At 36.1% G+C, this 16,045-nt stretch overlaps 1 protein-coding gene across 8 annotated transcripts in view; it reads right to left on the bottom strand.

Moving 5' to 3' along the window:
* Positions 1-16,045, bottom strand: part of RAPH1 (Ras association (RalGDS/AF-6) and pleckstrin homology domains 1) — a 95,529-nt gene that overhangs the window by 12,510 nt on the left and 66,974 nt on the right. For 7 of the 8 annotated variants that reach the window (XM_077885144.1, XM_077885143.1, XM_077885146.1 and 4 more), the window contains 6 exons: positions 14,756-14,877; positions 13,495-13,560; positions 11,856-11,999; positions 10,865-10,975; positions 2,881-2,979; positions 1,769-1,889 (listed from right to left, as the gene is read on the bottom strand). In XM_077885144.1, the coding sequence (XP_077741270.1) occupies positions 1,769-1,889; positions 2,881-2,979; positions 10,865-10,975; positions 11,856-11,999; positions 13,495-13,560; positions 14,756-14,877 (663 nt within the window). The remainder of the gene's footprint in view (positions 1-1,768; positions 1,890-2,880; positions 2,980-10,864; positions 10,976-11,855; positions 12,000-13,494; positions 13,561-14,755; positions 14,878-16,045) is intronic. The other variant, XM_077885145.1, reaches the window with a different exon arrangement.

Raw genomic sequence — 16,045 nt, 5'->3', positions numbered from 1 at the left:
TAGACTGAGTTATTAAATTTGGAGAGGAAGACCAAATTAAATTTGGAGAGGAAGAGATGGAAAGCACCAATCCCATCACATTATGTGAAGGGTACATGCTATCAATAGAACGTATTACTGAAGATACTGACCTTGATCACTTGACTAGGGTACTGTTTGTCAGGTTTCTCTACTGTAAAGTTACTTCCCCCCCTCCCCCCCCACTCAACTATCCTCTTTGGAAACAAGTCACCTTGCACAACCAAACTTAAGGAGGTAGGGAATAAGCTCCATCTCCTTGAGGGCAAAATGTCTACATAAACCATTTAGAATCTTCCACGGAGAAAATCTGTCTCTCATTCATTCATTCATTCATTCAATAATGTTTATCAGTACGGACTGGTGGCTGTTAATTTTATAATTTGAATTATAATCTTATACTATGTTATTCTGTTGCTCAGACTGTTTCATCTTTGGCCCCTGCACATTTCCTCAAGTGGCTCCTGTGTCCCTTTCACACAGCTCCATCACTGTGTCTTTTGAGTCATCAGAAGCTGCTTCAGGTTCATCTTATTCTCTGCCAGGGCCCTAAAATCAGCTATTTATCAAAGAGCCCTAGTTCCTCTTTTCTGGGAAGTGGTATTAGAAAACCAAGATCAAGGTATTCTGTATTTTCATTGCTACTGAGGTGTCACAGCTCCTAGTTCTCAGGGGACAGCACTAGGAAATACATTCACGTAAATTAATCCATGTATTACACATTCTTCATTTTGCTCCTTCTTAGAGATGAGATAGTCCTACAACTTTTTAGTCAACTACTTCTTTTTGAAAAAGTCTATGTTTTTAAAATAGAATTTCCTTAGGGACACCTGGGTGGCTCAGTGGTTGAGCATCTATCTGCCTTTGACTCAGGTAATGATCCTGGCTGGGGTCCTGGGATCAAGTCCTGCATCAGGCTCCCCACAGGGAGCATGCTTCTCCCTCTGCCTATGTCTCTGTCTCTCTCTGTCAATAAATAAAAATCTAAAAAAAAAAAACAAAAAAGAATTTCCTTAAAGCATAACCAGGTAAAAACATACACTAAAAGATTAATTTATATGTTGTACTAATAAATAATGAGGGTTTGTTTGTTTCAAATACTTCCTAAAATTATTTCTTTCATGAGGTGTGATGTCGGATCAAAAAAATACTCTGCTTTTAGAGGACATAGTTATCATTCATGGAATACTATTAAGGGAAAGCAGCATTTATTTTTAAGGTGTGATAATAGCTAACTTGTTTAAAGGATGTGGGAATCTGAAAATAAGCACCTTTTGAATATCACTGATTTCTTGTGAAAACTTTAGTAAGTTTAGTAAGTTAAACAGCTTCCTTAACTGTGATACTGAACCAATTCTAGTTATTTCTACTCTGCTGAAATGTCAGGAAACCTGTGGGGAAAGCAGGTAGTTTCATCATGGATTCTGAATATGGAGACTTTCTCCAAGCAACTTTTCTATCCCCAATTATGCATCAACAGTTGTTGTTTAGCAGTATGATTGAGTTTGAAATAAACTTTACAAATATATATAACAAGACTCCTGGATTTACAACTCTATATACTGGTGTTCCATATCAAATATAGTTGTGAACTAGCCCATGATACTGTCCCCTCTAACCCCCAAAACAAAATTTATTTTATAATTTAAACATTAGGAACGGCTCTGGTTTTAAGAACCTTGCTGAAATAACCAGGCCTCCGGTCAGTCTATAGAATGTCTTCATATTGGCTTTCAGCATTTCAAAATACCTGGGATGCTTGAAGAACTGGATCCTGATTTAATGCTGGAGCTGGATAAGGAAGTCCAATCATAAGCTGACTCTGTCCTCTTCAAGGCTTCTTGATAGTTCATGTAGAGCTGTTTCCCATACTAAACAGAAGGCAGTAAATGAATACATGTGAACTTTATTGGATATGATACAGATGGACAAGAAAAGGGGATACTTTCTTGTTTACTAATTCATAGTTTACATTAAAATTAATACCTATAGTACTTCAAAAATTATTTTAATACCATTAAGTTACCATCTACTCTTATTTTTCCTCATTTTAAGAAAGGTAGCAAGAAGTTAACACTTGATTTGTTCACTATCAATATAAAGATTTATTATTCCTAAGGCAAATTTCATTTTATAGCTACAATAAATTTTATTTTCACTTAATGCACATAAATATTCCCTTATATATTATGTGTAATCATCTTCAAGGTATCTTAAAATTTTTTTAAAAGACTTTCTTTTTTTTTAGAATGGTTTTAGATTCACAGCAAAATTGAGAGGAAGGTAGAGAAATTCCCCAAATGCCTCCTGCCACTATCTATGCACAATCTCTCTCGTTTATCAACATTCTCCACCAGAGGGTGCATTTGTTTCAATCAATGAACCTACATTAACACATAATAATCAAAATCCACAGTTTACCGCAGGTTCACTCTTGGTGTTGTAGTCTACGAGTTTGGAGAAATGTATAATGACATGTATTCACCATTATAGTATCACCTACAGTATGAATATTTTCACTGCCCTAAAAATCCTGTGTGTCTTGCTTATTCATCCCCCTAACTCCTACCATGAGGTGATTTAAATCTCAAAAAATTTCTTTTCCTTAGGCTAAACTCTGCTATATAAGAATCATATAATGTGTTCTTCAGAGCCAAAATAAATCACTCTGATATACACAAGCATTTACCAGCGATATTATGCCATGTATACCAACCCCGCATCAAAGAAAAAAGATGTTAAGACCTAAAACTTAGGCTTCAGAAAACACTGACAAAATAATAAAATCATAAACCTGATAATCAAAACCATATCATGAAACTTCATTATCCTATCATCAAACTGAAAAAAAACCCACCCTACCTTTGCAATGCGGATACCATTGACCCACTGATGCAGGGTCCTCACATCATCACAACAAAGGTACTTGATGTACTGAGATTTCTTCTGGATCTGTGGGTGCTGCAAGAGTAAAGGCAAAGTTCAATTCAGTACCCTGAAGAACTAAAGAAAAATTCTATCAAAACTCTGTCAAAACTTAAATACATCCTGACAAGTCATAGGCTATCAGAGCTAAGGCCAAAAATAATTTATACCACTTATATGGCCATAAACCCAAATAAAATGGCCCATAAGTATTGTTACAAAATAAACTATAGAGCAGAGCCCTAGGTGGCTCAAGTTGGCTGAGACCAACTCTTTGTTGTTGTTGTTGTTAAAGGTTTTATTTATTTGAGTGAGAGACAGAGGGAGCAGGAGCAGAGGGGAGGAGCAGAGTGAGAAGGAGAAACAGACTCCCCACTAAGCAGGGGACCCAACATGGAGCTCGATTTCAGGACCCTGGGATCATGACCTGAGTTGAAGACAGATGCTCAACCAATAGCCACCCTGGTGCCCCTCGGAGCCAACTCTTGATTTTGGCTCAGATTACGATCTTAGGGTTATGAGATTGAGCCCCTGCTTAGGATTCTCTTTCTCTCCCTCTCCCTCAGTCCCTCCCTCTCTAAAAAAATAAATAAAAATACATTTTAAAAACTAAAAAAACCCCCAAAACTATAAAGAAACTTGTATTTTAGGTCAAGATATGCATCTTAAAAAATACCTTCATAGCATGGCAAATCTCCAAATACCCCTTCTATATTTCAGAGACGCAAAGTCCATCAAGGTTAATAAAGTCAATAGAATTCTTCATCAAGAAGACTATGAAAAGGGAAGATTTTGATTTCACCTCAAATCCACTGGAATTAGGAATTCAGAAGACTCCAAAATGAGAGGGTGTTTGATAAAGCTTCCCAATGGATGGGGTGGGTGGAGTGCAGGGCACAGCACCTGGGCCACAAGTGGGTGCTCACACCTGATGCAGTGGTGCCCCCTGCTGTGGACTAAGCACTGCTCTGCACCCGTCTACCCTCTTAGCACATGCCCTCCAGGGAACCAGCAGTTTTTCAACTGCATCATCAGATTCAGTTTTCACAACCCAATATACTTTTCAGCAGCAGTTTGGATTGGGATGACTGACTAGACCAGCTACACAATGCAAGAGCTAGAACAGACTTAAGGTATTTTAACTGTACTGGGCCACAACCACTAGTTCCCTGGAAAGAAAAACCTTAAATCACACTTGGTTCTGGATGTAATGGTCATTAATTATTTCTCTTTTCAGTTATTCTGAAATCTTATTTTATTATTATTATTTTTAAAGGTTTTATTTATTTATTCACAAGAGACAGAGAGAGGAGAGGGAGATGCAGAGACACAGGCAGAGGGAGAAGCAGGCTCCACACAGGGAGCCCGATGTGGGACTCAATCCTGGGACTCCAGGATGATACCCTGGGCTGAAGGCAGGCGCTAAACCGCTGAACCATCCAGGGATCCCCTGAAATTTTTTTTTAAAGGCTACATTTTACCTGAGGAAATATTTAAGATTATGTTCAATTATACGAGGCTTTAAAGATTCTCTAACCATAAATGTTGTAGAAATCCTTGCAATCAATAAAATAAGCAATTTGGATAAGTTCTTAATGCTGTAGAAATAGATGGCCACCCATATCTGTATTGTTAAAGATCAGTCTTGGAGTGCCTGGGTAGCTCAGTCAGTTAAGCACCTGACTCTTAATTTTAGCTCTGGTCATGATCTCAGGATTGTGCAATTGAGCCCTAAGTCAGACTCCATGCTAGGTATGGAGTCTGTTTAAAATTCTTGCTCTCCCTCTGCCCCTCCCTCCACCCTGCTCACTCTTGCATGTGCTAAAAAAATAATAAAATAAATCTCTCTAATCTACAATGGGAGAAATTTAAATCCATTCATTCATTTGTTCTATTGTATACATTGCTTTATAGAGCTCCCATAATAAAACATTTAATACCAAAACTGATTTAGTTATTAAAGGCTAGAGTGAAAGTTTTAAACAGTAAATCCTCAACAAAGATTGCAGCAAACAACATGGATGGAACTAGAGAGTATTATGCTAAGAGAAATAAGTCAATCAGAGAAAAGTCAAATACCACATGATTTCACTCATACATGGAATTTAAGAAACAAAACAGATGAACATGGGAAGGGAAAGAAAAATAAAATAAGATGAAAATTGAAAGGGAGGCAAATCAGAAGAAACAGTGAACTCTAGGAAACAAACTAAGGGTTGCTGGAGGGGAGTTGGATAGAGGGAAGGAATAATTGGGTGATGGGCATTAAAGAGGGCACTTGCTGTAATGAGCACGGGTGTTGTGTGTAACTGATGCACACAACTAAATTCTACTTCTGAAACTTAAAAAAAAAAAAAAGGTTAGCTAAACACTGCTTAACAGTTTTCTCTCGAAATACTATAGGTTCCACAGCCTTCTCTTGGAATATATTCCCTCGTTCTTATTAAATCACATTACAATAAACCACCACAGCAATCTCGAAAACGCAGAGGAGGACAGGTAAAGGAAATATATTTTTCCATAGAAGAAGGAAGGGGAGTTTTATCTCATTCATTTATGCAACAGGTATTTATTAAGAACTATTTGCCAGATCTTTAAGTAGGTATTGGGATACACTGTGAGTAAAACAGAATAATTCCCAGTTCATGCAGAAGATAAAATGGGATGACTGAGAAAGGGCTTTCATATTACCAACTAGGGCTTGAAGAGTAGGTGTTTTCCACTTCCTGCATCACTCGGGCATCACCTACAGGGCAGGGTTTGGACATCTGAACAAGGGGCTACAGGACTGCTCTCAGCGTTTATTACCACTCCCTCTCTTTATGGTGATTCATAAACCATTCTTGACTTATTCCTTTCATTTCTTGAGAACAGAGTTACCTACCATGCATGGGTCTTCAACTGTAGCAGTGACCCTGCCTGTGTTCTACTCATTCTATACACTAAGGGAGTGTTTTTATCAACAATATCAGACAGAATCAAAGAGAAATAATCCTCTATGCTTTTCTCCTCAATTCTCTAATGTGGGAATCCAAATAACACCACAAAGAATACTATGATAGGATTAAAAATTTTTTTTATTTATTTAGGAGAGGGAGAGAGCACACGTGCAGGCAAGCAGGGGTGGGGCAGAGGGAGACAGAAGAGAATTCTAGGCAGGCTCTGTGCTTTAGCACATATGGGGGTCATGAGCACATCTCCTGAGATCATGACCTGAACCGAAATCAAGAGTTGGACACTTAACTGAAACACCCAGGCATCCCTACATCATGCTTAAGTATTTGCGGATCACTTGCTAGTTTAAAGTTTATCTTAGAACCCCATAACTTTTCTTTTTCAACCTCCCACCTAATAAAGGCATCCTTTCATTATGGTCACCCAGGCTCTGCACCAATTCCTCAGGCAGTTGCCTATTCCACCAATATATTATTTCATTAGAAGTGACATTTATTGGGACACCTGGCTGGCTCAGTTGGTAGAGGATGTGACTTTTGATCTTAGAATCGTGAGTTCGAGCCCTACACTGGGTGTAGAGATTACTTTTAAAAGTGGCATTTACTGAGCACTTAGTACATACCAGGCAATATACTAAATATGTCACATATATTAATTAGCTCATTCCCTCCTCAGGAAAACCCAATGAATTACATATTACATATTACAAGATATTACATATCTTCATTCTTAAAGATTCCAGAGAGAATACATAATCAAATTGTTCCCCTGAACAAATTAGTAGCTATTAAGAAAGAAAGGTCATTTCATTTTTTTAAATGATGCGGATTTGGAAAATCTGTATTCTCTGGTAAAAGGTAAAAATCCTGAGAATCAAAAAAACATTTGAGAACACAGTAAGTAATTCCAGATTACTACTATGCTAGCAGATATTGTGTAACACTCTATTCTATTACTTCTACCATTATCATATATAAAATCTTTCTTTTAAATAACAGTGTTTGAAAAGTTCATGTTCATATTCTACCTCTAAATTCTATTTTTTCCTTTTTACTTAATATACTAAAATAAATTCCTTTCCCTCATTTCTTTAGGAATGAAAATTTAGACCTGGCTAAGGTGAGCTGTATTCCAACCATTACTGTGATATATGTATTTAGCACAGGTATCCTTTAAGAAACTTAGATTCATGCATACACCTTCCAACAAGTACAGACTTCTTTCAGATAATCAATAACATATGTCCTATTTATTCCCTCATTGCCATATTTCATGAATAAGTTCTCATTTTTTAATCCTTTTTTTAAAAGATTTATTTATTTATGATAGACACACACACACAGAGAGAGAGAGGCAGAGACACAGGCAGAGGGAGAAGCAGGCCCCATGCCGGGAGCCAGATGTGGGACTCAATCCCGGGTCTCTAGGATCGCGCCCTGGGCCAAAGGCAGGCACCAAACCGCTGAGCCACCCAGGGATCCCCAGTTCTTATCATTTTTATTACTAATTACTAATATCTCATTTTTATTAGTACCCTTAAAAAAACTAATTACTAAACAATGTGTTTTATTACTTCCTACAAGTGTATTCTATTTCCTGTATCCTGCATTTTACTGGAAGAATTCAGACTGGGTTGTTATAGCCCAAAGCTGATAAATAGGATCAGATCCCATAAATATTTACATTTGTGTAGATCTTGTGTGGCAGCATTTTTTTTGTTAGAATTCATATGCACAAGAATAAAAATACTTACATAGGCAAAATCTAGTATAGACTTTTCAAGAAAAAAAGGCATGTCTTAAATACTAATATTTGTGTGGCCTCAAGAACATTGATCCCTCTAAACCTGTTTCCATATATGAAAAATGGGGACTCTAGAACAGATCTGTGACACTGATGTGCATAGTGCTTCTAGCACAATGTCTGTCACCCTAGAGTTCTTCAATAAATGATAGCAATTATTTTTACTATTTATGCCTAATGATATAGTTTATTTCAATACCTTAAATATTTCTAAATATAAATAGGCAATATATGTGAATTTAGCTTCATTTACTTTATTAAAAGCAAATATGAAATACATAAATTATTATATAAACTAATAAAAACTCCTTAGAACAAAAATATTCCTAACCTAAGAATTCTGAGTTGCTAAAAGGATTAAAATAATAATGGTTATAATTAATTTTGGCTGTAACATATACTGGTTGCCTTCCCCACAGCTATTCCCTCTCTCCTTTCTTTCTTTCTTTTTTTTTTCTTTTTTTGATTTTATTTATTTATTTGAGAAAGTGATTGAGAGACAGAGCAAGCAAGCACAAGTGGGGGCAGGGACAGAGGGAGAAGCAGACTTCCCACTGAGCAAGGAGCCTAACATGGGGGGCTTGATCCCAGGGTCCTGAGATTATGACCTGAGCTGAAAGCAGACACCCAACTGACTGAACCACCCAGGTGCCCCACTACTTCTTTTTTTTCTTAAAGAGCTCCAATTTTGTTTGGATATATGTCTACCCCTGATTCTGAGTAGCCTAAATCGAAACACTGGAATAAACTTAATCGAGGAGGTGACAGACCATACTCCAAAAACTGTAAAACACTGATAAAAGAAATGGAAGATGATACAATGAAATGGAAAGTCATCTCATGCCATGGATTGGAAGAACAGGTATTAAAATGCCCATACTACCCCAAAGCAATCTACAACTTTGATGCAACCTCTATCAAAATACTAACAGTATTTTTCACGCAACTAGAACAATACTACTAAAATTTGTATGAAACCACAAGAGACCCCAAATAGCCAAAGTACTCTTGAAAAAGAACAAAGCCGGGGTTATCATAATACCAGATTTGAAGATATACAACAAAACTGTAGTCATCAAAACAGTATGGTACTGGGCACAAAAGAAAAGACACATAGATCAATGGAACAGAAAAGAGAGTTCAGAAATAAACCCATGCTTATACAGTCAATTAATCTATACCAAAACAGGCAAGAATATACAATGGGGAAAAGACAGTCTCTTCAACAAATGATGCTGGGAAACTGAAAAGCTACATGTAAAAGAATGAAACTGGGCCACTTTCTTACAACATCCACAAAAATACACTCAAAATGGATTAATGATCTAAATATGAGACCTAAAACCATAAAACTCATAAAAGAAAACATAGGCAATAATCTCTTGGACACTGACCCTAACAATGTATTTTTGAATAGGTCTCCCCAGGCAAGGAAAACTAGAAAAAAAAAAAAAAAAGACTATTGGGGCTACATCAAATAAAAAGCTTTTGCACAGCAAAGGAAATTATCAATAAAACAGAAAGGCAACCTACTGAATGGGAGAAGATATTTGCTATTGATGTGTCCATTAAGGAGTTAATATCCAAAGACCTAAAGAACTTACATAACTCAATACCCAAAAATAATCTGATCAAAAAAGGAGCAGAGGATTTGAACAGAATTTTTCCAAAGAGGACATACAGACACATGAAAAGATGCTCAACATCACTCATCATCACTCAGGGAAATGTAAATTAAAACTACAATGAGATGTCACTTTATACCTGTCAGAATGGATAAAATGAAAAACAAAAGAAATAACAAATGTGGGCAAGGACACAGAGAAAAAGGAACCCTTATGCACTGCTGGTAGGAATGTAAACTGGTGCAGCCACTGTACTAAACAGTATGGAAGTCCCTCCCCAAATTAAAAATTACCATATGATCCAGTAATTCCACTACTCGTTTTTTTTTTTAAGATAGATTTATTTATTTATTTATTTATTTATTTATTTATTTTATTTATTTATTTATTTCAGACACAGAGAGAGAGAGAGAAAGAGAGAGAGAGGCAGAGACACAGCAGAGGGAGAAGCAGGCTCCATGCAGGGAGCCCCAAAGTGGGACTCGATCCTGGGTCTCTAGGATCACACCCCGGGCTGAAGGTGGCGCTAAACTGCTGGGCCACTGGGGCTGCCCCCACTACTCGGTATTTACCCAAAGAAAATAAAAACACTAATTCAAAAAGATATATGCATCCTTATTTTTACCACACCATTATTTATAATAGCCACACTATGGAAACAACCCAAATATCCATTGCTGGATGAATGGATAAAAAAGATGTGTGTGTATGTATATATATATATATATAGCACATATGTATATATATGTATATATATATACATACACACAACAGAGTACTACTAACCATTAAAAAAAACAGGGGGGATCTTCCCACTTGCAACAACATAGATGAACCTAGAGTATATAATGCTAAGTGAAATAAGTCAAAGACAAATACCATATGATTTCACTCATATTGTGTCTTTACCAGTTTCCCATAGATTAAAATGCACTAAAAATATCAGTTCTTAAAAAAAATAAAAATAAGAGTTCTCAAAAGCACAGATATAATCAGTGTGAGAAGCTCAAAAATCTGAATAAAGGTGGAAAACAACCTCACTAAAAGTAGCTCAGATATGCCATAATATTGGCTATCAGGGCTGTGATTTGCTGGAAAACGAGTGACAAAAATCATTTCTGGACCAGATGAGAGCCAGTCCACTTTGAAATTGGGCACAGTAACCTCTGATGGTTCTGCTGAGTAAATACAGGAAAAGAATTAAAAAATACCTATGTCCCACTTTTGGCTTTGATCTAAGTTTTCCTAAAATAAGCCTGCTATTAAATAAAAGTCTCAAATTTAAAATCTAACCTGTTTTACATATTCTGACCCAAAGCTTATCATACAGTACTCATTTCTTAGTAGCACTAATCTAATTAGGGCTAGAGTTCAACTATGGTGTAAGCACATACTTCTTTTCCTCACCATTCCTTTAAAAGCCTATAGAAAGAGCAAAACCAGTATACTTGATAGAGGTACAAACTATTCTAAAATGCCCAATAACTCACTCTATGTCTAACACCAATTAAAATTCCTAAAAAGAGAAACGAATTTACCTTTAGCACCAGACAATAATCTGTGGGTGCTTTGTATTTGTTCCGGTAATCCTGTCCATAATAAACATTGACATGATCCAGCTGGAGAAAGCACACCAGTTCCCGAGACAGCTAAGATTAAAAAAAAAAAACAACAAAAACAAAAACCCAAAATACTGAATTAACAATAACGTACAAACAAGTAAATGTCATACCTGGTAACAGGTTCTAGTTGAGAATAAAAACTTAAACAGGTGGAAACCAGTACTATTTTGCAGATGACAAGACAGTGAGATTCTCTATAAATGTGACTCCTTTTAACCCACGATGTAACAAAAAGGCAGTCCATTTCACTTACTGTCTGCCATTCACAATGAACACAGACTTGCTTGGAAAGGGTGGCATTTTAAGGAGACTCTAAATATAGTACATTAAATACAATATAGTATAATAGAACTCTGGGAAAAAAAAAGAAGAAAATATCATGTAGTTCAGTGCCCATAATGCCTATCTCAAGTACATTGATTCTCAAGTCAGGGTTTCCTTACCTTAAATAGAGGCAACAATATATGCCTCTCAGGAGGGTGACAAAACCTGGATGAGACGAGGGTTAAAGGAGTTTAAAACAGTGCTGGCCCCCACTAAACACAGAAGTGGAGCTACCAAGTGGGCCCTCAGCATGAGCATATTATCCAAGCAAGGCTGAAATGCCTTATAATCCCAGAAAGCTATTCTTCCCAAACAATAACAAGCAAAAACTATTCTGACACAGTTCTGAACATGATACATAAAAGTATGATTTCATATGTGGCAAGAGAAACTGAGATGGGCCCAACGAATGACCAGAGAGTGACCACTTCCAGATTTCTTCTTCTTTATAACAGATCAATAGATAAAGCAAAACATATTCTGTGTGTCCTACATGAGTTGAAACAAATCAGAGCATGGATTCATTTTGTCAGCACACTTCCTATAAATTAAAATCAACTATCATAAGGAAGAAGGGACACACCTTTGCTTTTCCTTTAGGGACATAGTAGATACCAGATGCTCGCAAAAGAAAGTAACGCTTTTTCCAGGACTTTTTGCCATCATCTTTCAACCACAGGACTCCTTCAATTTCTGGTACAGTTACAGAACTTCCACAAAAACACTCCTAAAATAAAAAGATGATTTGGAAAGACGTGATCTTTGGATTCTCAGAAAACAATTGTGTTTAGCCCTGTGAAGTTCATGATACTATAATTAAACCAAAATAGCTTTGGTATTAAAGCCACATTGCTAATTTTACCTCAATTAGAACTTTCCATTCTAAACATCATATAGATTCATTTTGAAACTACTATGGCAATTCCTATGAACTTTCACCAACACTGGAAGAAACTAAGTTGAATTGTCAACTGAGCTACATACAACAGGATTTAAATGCACCTGTAAACATCACAGTTAACAGTAAATTTAATAGAAGTGTCAGAGTTAAACATCAGACTTTATTTTTCTCCAAATTAAGAACACATTTAGATTAGCTATCAAACTAAATTTTAAAAGAAAGCAACATGCTAAGTGAGTAAATGCTCATAATTTAAAAACTGTATTAATTGGTATGATTCTAAAACAGAGCACATTTATTCTTTCAATATTTAAAACCATGTTGAAAGGAATCTAAGTAAACAAACTCAAAATTATGAATTCTAATGTCCATACTTAGATAAAAACGTAATTAAAAATCAAACATGTATTTGGTAAAAGAAAATCAGAAATCCTCACTAAATATTAATATAGGACATTTTAAGTCTAAATTAACTTATCTCTTCCCAAAGTACAGAGGAATCAAGAATTATAAAGAGGATTTTTAATTGTAGCCATTATCACTATGAAAAGCTGAGTGCTGATCTTCATCTTCTTAATTGCCTTGTTGCTAAATAAGAGTTTATTCTGGCTTTCAAACATATTAACTTCTTAAAATCAGCGAAGGCCCAAAAGCTAAAAATTGAATGTTTCAGTTTGTTTTATTAAAATAAGGGAATGTGTATTTTTAAAATGATCTTTATGGGGATCCCTGGGTGGTGCAGTGGTTTGGTGCCTGCCTTTGGCCCAGGGCGCGATCCTGGAGACCCGGGATCGAATCCCATGTCGGGCTCCCAGTGCATGGAGCCTGTTTCTCCCTCTGCCTCTCTCTCTCTCTCTCTCTCTGCGTGACTATCATAAATAAATAAATATTGTTTAAAAAACATTAAAATGATCTTTATGATTTTTAAAATTATTTGAGTTATTTAAAGCTAAGGCTTGATATATTTTGTAAATAACTAAGTATACTCAAATTTCTCTCTGGGTAAGCAGATAAAGTACCACAATCACGTCCTTCATTGACCAGCCTTTTACCCCACTTGTCTGCTTCTCACAGCTTATGACTTCTTTTAGTCCACTAATATATTACATGGCAAAACAACAATTTTTAAGAGGTTCTTTAGTGGCCTAACATTCACATAGCTGAACTCTCCCCCTCAGTCTATGGAGGAATACCAGCTTCTCTAGTTACACGTATCGTTATGAATATACAGCATTGGCATACTTCGCTTCAAAACAGTGCTTAATATTTTAATACTATAACGTGCAGGAAGAGAGGGGGTGGGGGAAGTAAACAGTTATACCTCCAATAGCACTTCCTTGTTTCTATCTGCCATCTCAGCAGTTTCCTTTTTCCCCAGAAGGTAATTCTGGAAAAATAAATAAATGAAAGTTAGAAATCCACCCTATTATGTCCTTGGCACAGGTGCATATATGATTTCTTCTAGAAACATAGCAACTGTGTCTACCTGTCTAGAATGAAAGGAACACTGCTTTGAACATTAACTTGTGCATGTGCATCATTGCTAAAATGCTTAATGCTGGCCGCCTGCTTACTTTATCCATTATCTTGAATTATTCGATAAATTGTCCTTCCCCAAATTCTGAGATGATGCCACATCCAATAGCTGACAAATGTTCGGTACAACTAATGAAAGGACCTGAAAGGTTTACAAATTAAGTACAATGAGTAAGGCAGATTTCCTTAAAATATGCTAAGCTTAACTGATCCAGATGCAGAAAATTTAATCTGTGTTCTGGCTTTGAAAGAAGAAATCCCCAATTCTCAGAGACTATCATAATATCACTTGCCAATTAATATCTGAATTCTAACTATTAGCCTTATAAAAAACTTTTTTGCAATCATCTAATCTATTGGTATTCCCAAATGTGTATTATTCACTAAAAAGATCCAATAAAGATGTGTCATGATTAAGCTGTCTGAAGGGTATTTAATACTCTAATATTGCTACTATGTATCATTACTACTTTTCACAGTGAGGTTGTTTTCTCTCACCTGATTTTTATAAAATATTTGTGTATTAGGAAGTACTAACTCAAATATTATTATGGAATAAATAAAGATGCCAAATAAATCAAGGCAACATATTAAAAGTGGAACCATTTATAATCAAGGGTATTTAGATTTAAAAAGGAGATATTAAAATTAATTGTGAACTGGATAAATGAAGTAGAGAACTAAAAAATAGAAGTACACTTCTTTGATGGATGAGAAGCTCACGAAGCAAACAGGTGGGCTCAACAGTTCTGGACAAAACAGAAATCTAGAAACTCCCTGGAGTTACTGCTGTTGCCCTAAGGGCTCACCCCATCTGGCTCTGGATGACTAGTAACCTCTTTGACGCCTGATACCTGGGCTCAAGCAGACTTCCCACCTCAGCAGTACTAAATGCTCCCATGGGATTTTATAACCGCAATGCTCCAACCAGGTGGTTGCCAGTTTTTTTTTTTTTTTTTTTTTTTTTTTTAACTCTGTTAACTTAAAAGTAATAGAATAAGGTGAACATTTAGAAATCCTGACCTCTCTAAGGTATTTGGTCTCACCTGTGGGTTTTTGAAAAGTGCATATTTTTCTATACGTTCCATAAATATAAGCTTGTTTTGGCTATCTCTTGTCCAATTAAGAAGATTTTCAACCAAGTTTTCATGATCTTCAAAGATTCTCTCTGTCCCAAGATAAAATATCAGTATTTTGTTAGTATTGATCAGAACTGCATCAAAGACATAAAACTTGTGAAGTAATTCTAAGCAGAACTACAGAATTTTTTTTAAAGATTTTATTTATTTATTCATGAGAGACACAGAGAGAGAGAAAGAGAGAGAAAGAGAGAGAAGCAGAGACACAGGCAGAGGGAGAAGCAGGCTCCATGCAAGGAGCCCGATGTGGGACTCGATCCCAGGTCTCCGGGATCACACCCCGGGCTGCAGGCGGCGCTAAACTGCTAGGCCACCGGGGCTGCCCGAACCAGAGAATTTTAATTGACATTATAGCTCTTGGCCCTTAGAAATTATCTGGTCTTCCCTCTATTTTCAAATAAGGAAACATGCCCAATGGTGTTAAGTGACTTCAGCAAAGTCACATAGCTGTTACATGGAAGAATTAGGACTAAAATCTAGGTCTTCTGTTAGATCTTTCTCAGCCTTCAGTCTTTTCCTATCTACCTTTGAAAAAAACAAAAAACCAAGGGTGTCTGGGTGGCTCAGTCAGTTAAGCATCTGCCTTTGGCTCACATCATGATACACTCCTGGGATCAAGCCCCTCCTCCAACTCCCTGCTCAACAGGGAATCTGCTTCTCCCTCTGCCCCTACCCCAGCTAGTGCTCGGGTATGTGCATGCACCCACTCTCTCAGATAAATAAATAAAATCTTAAAAAAAAAAGACCATAGCCAACTATATAAAAGGTAATAGAAAAATATAATATTATATATGTGGGTCATTAACCTATAGACATGGACATACTAAAAACATTATCATCTAAACGTGTTCTGTGTACCATCATGCCACATGTATGAACTCAAACCTTTGTAATTCTCTAAGAAGAGTTATGAGTATTATAATAATATTATAATAATATAATAATATTATAAAAATATAATAATACATTTTATACATGCTAATAAACTAATAACTTATAGTTTAGTTTGGGGGCTATGTATGTGCAATTCTGAGACAAAAAGGTTAATAATTAAATTTTTATTTCTCTGGAAACTGCTGTGAAATATTTAAATATACAGGTAGTAAGACCAATGCAAATACTTTTTAAAATAAAATACAAAGTTGAAATTGATTACTGATTCAAATATACCTTATTTTATTAGGTATAAAATAACAA

Source organism: Canis aureus, chromosome 36 (genome assembly GCF_053574225.1).
Source record: "Canis aureus isolate CA01 chromosome 36, VMU_Caureus_v.1.0, whole genome shotgun sequence".
Classification (NCBI taxonomy): Eukaryota; Metazoa; Chordata; class Mammalia; order Carnivora; family Canidae; genus Canis; species Canis aureus.
This window is presented reverse-complemented; position numbering and strand designations above follow the sequence as displayed.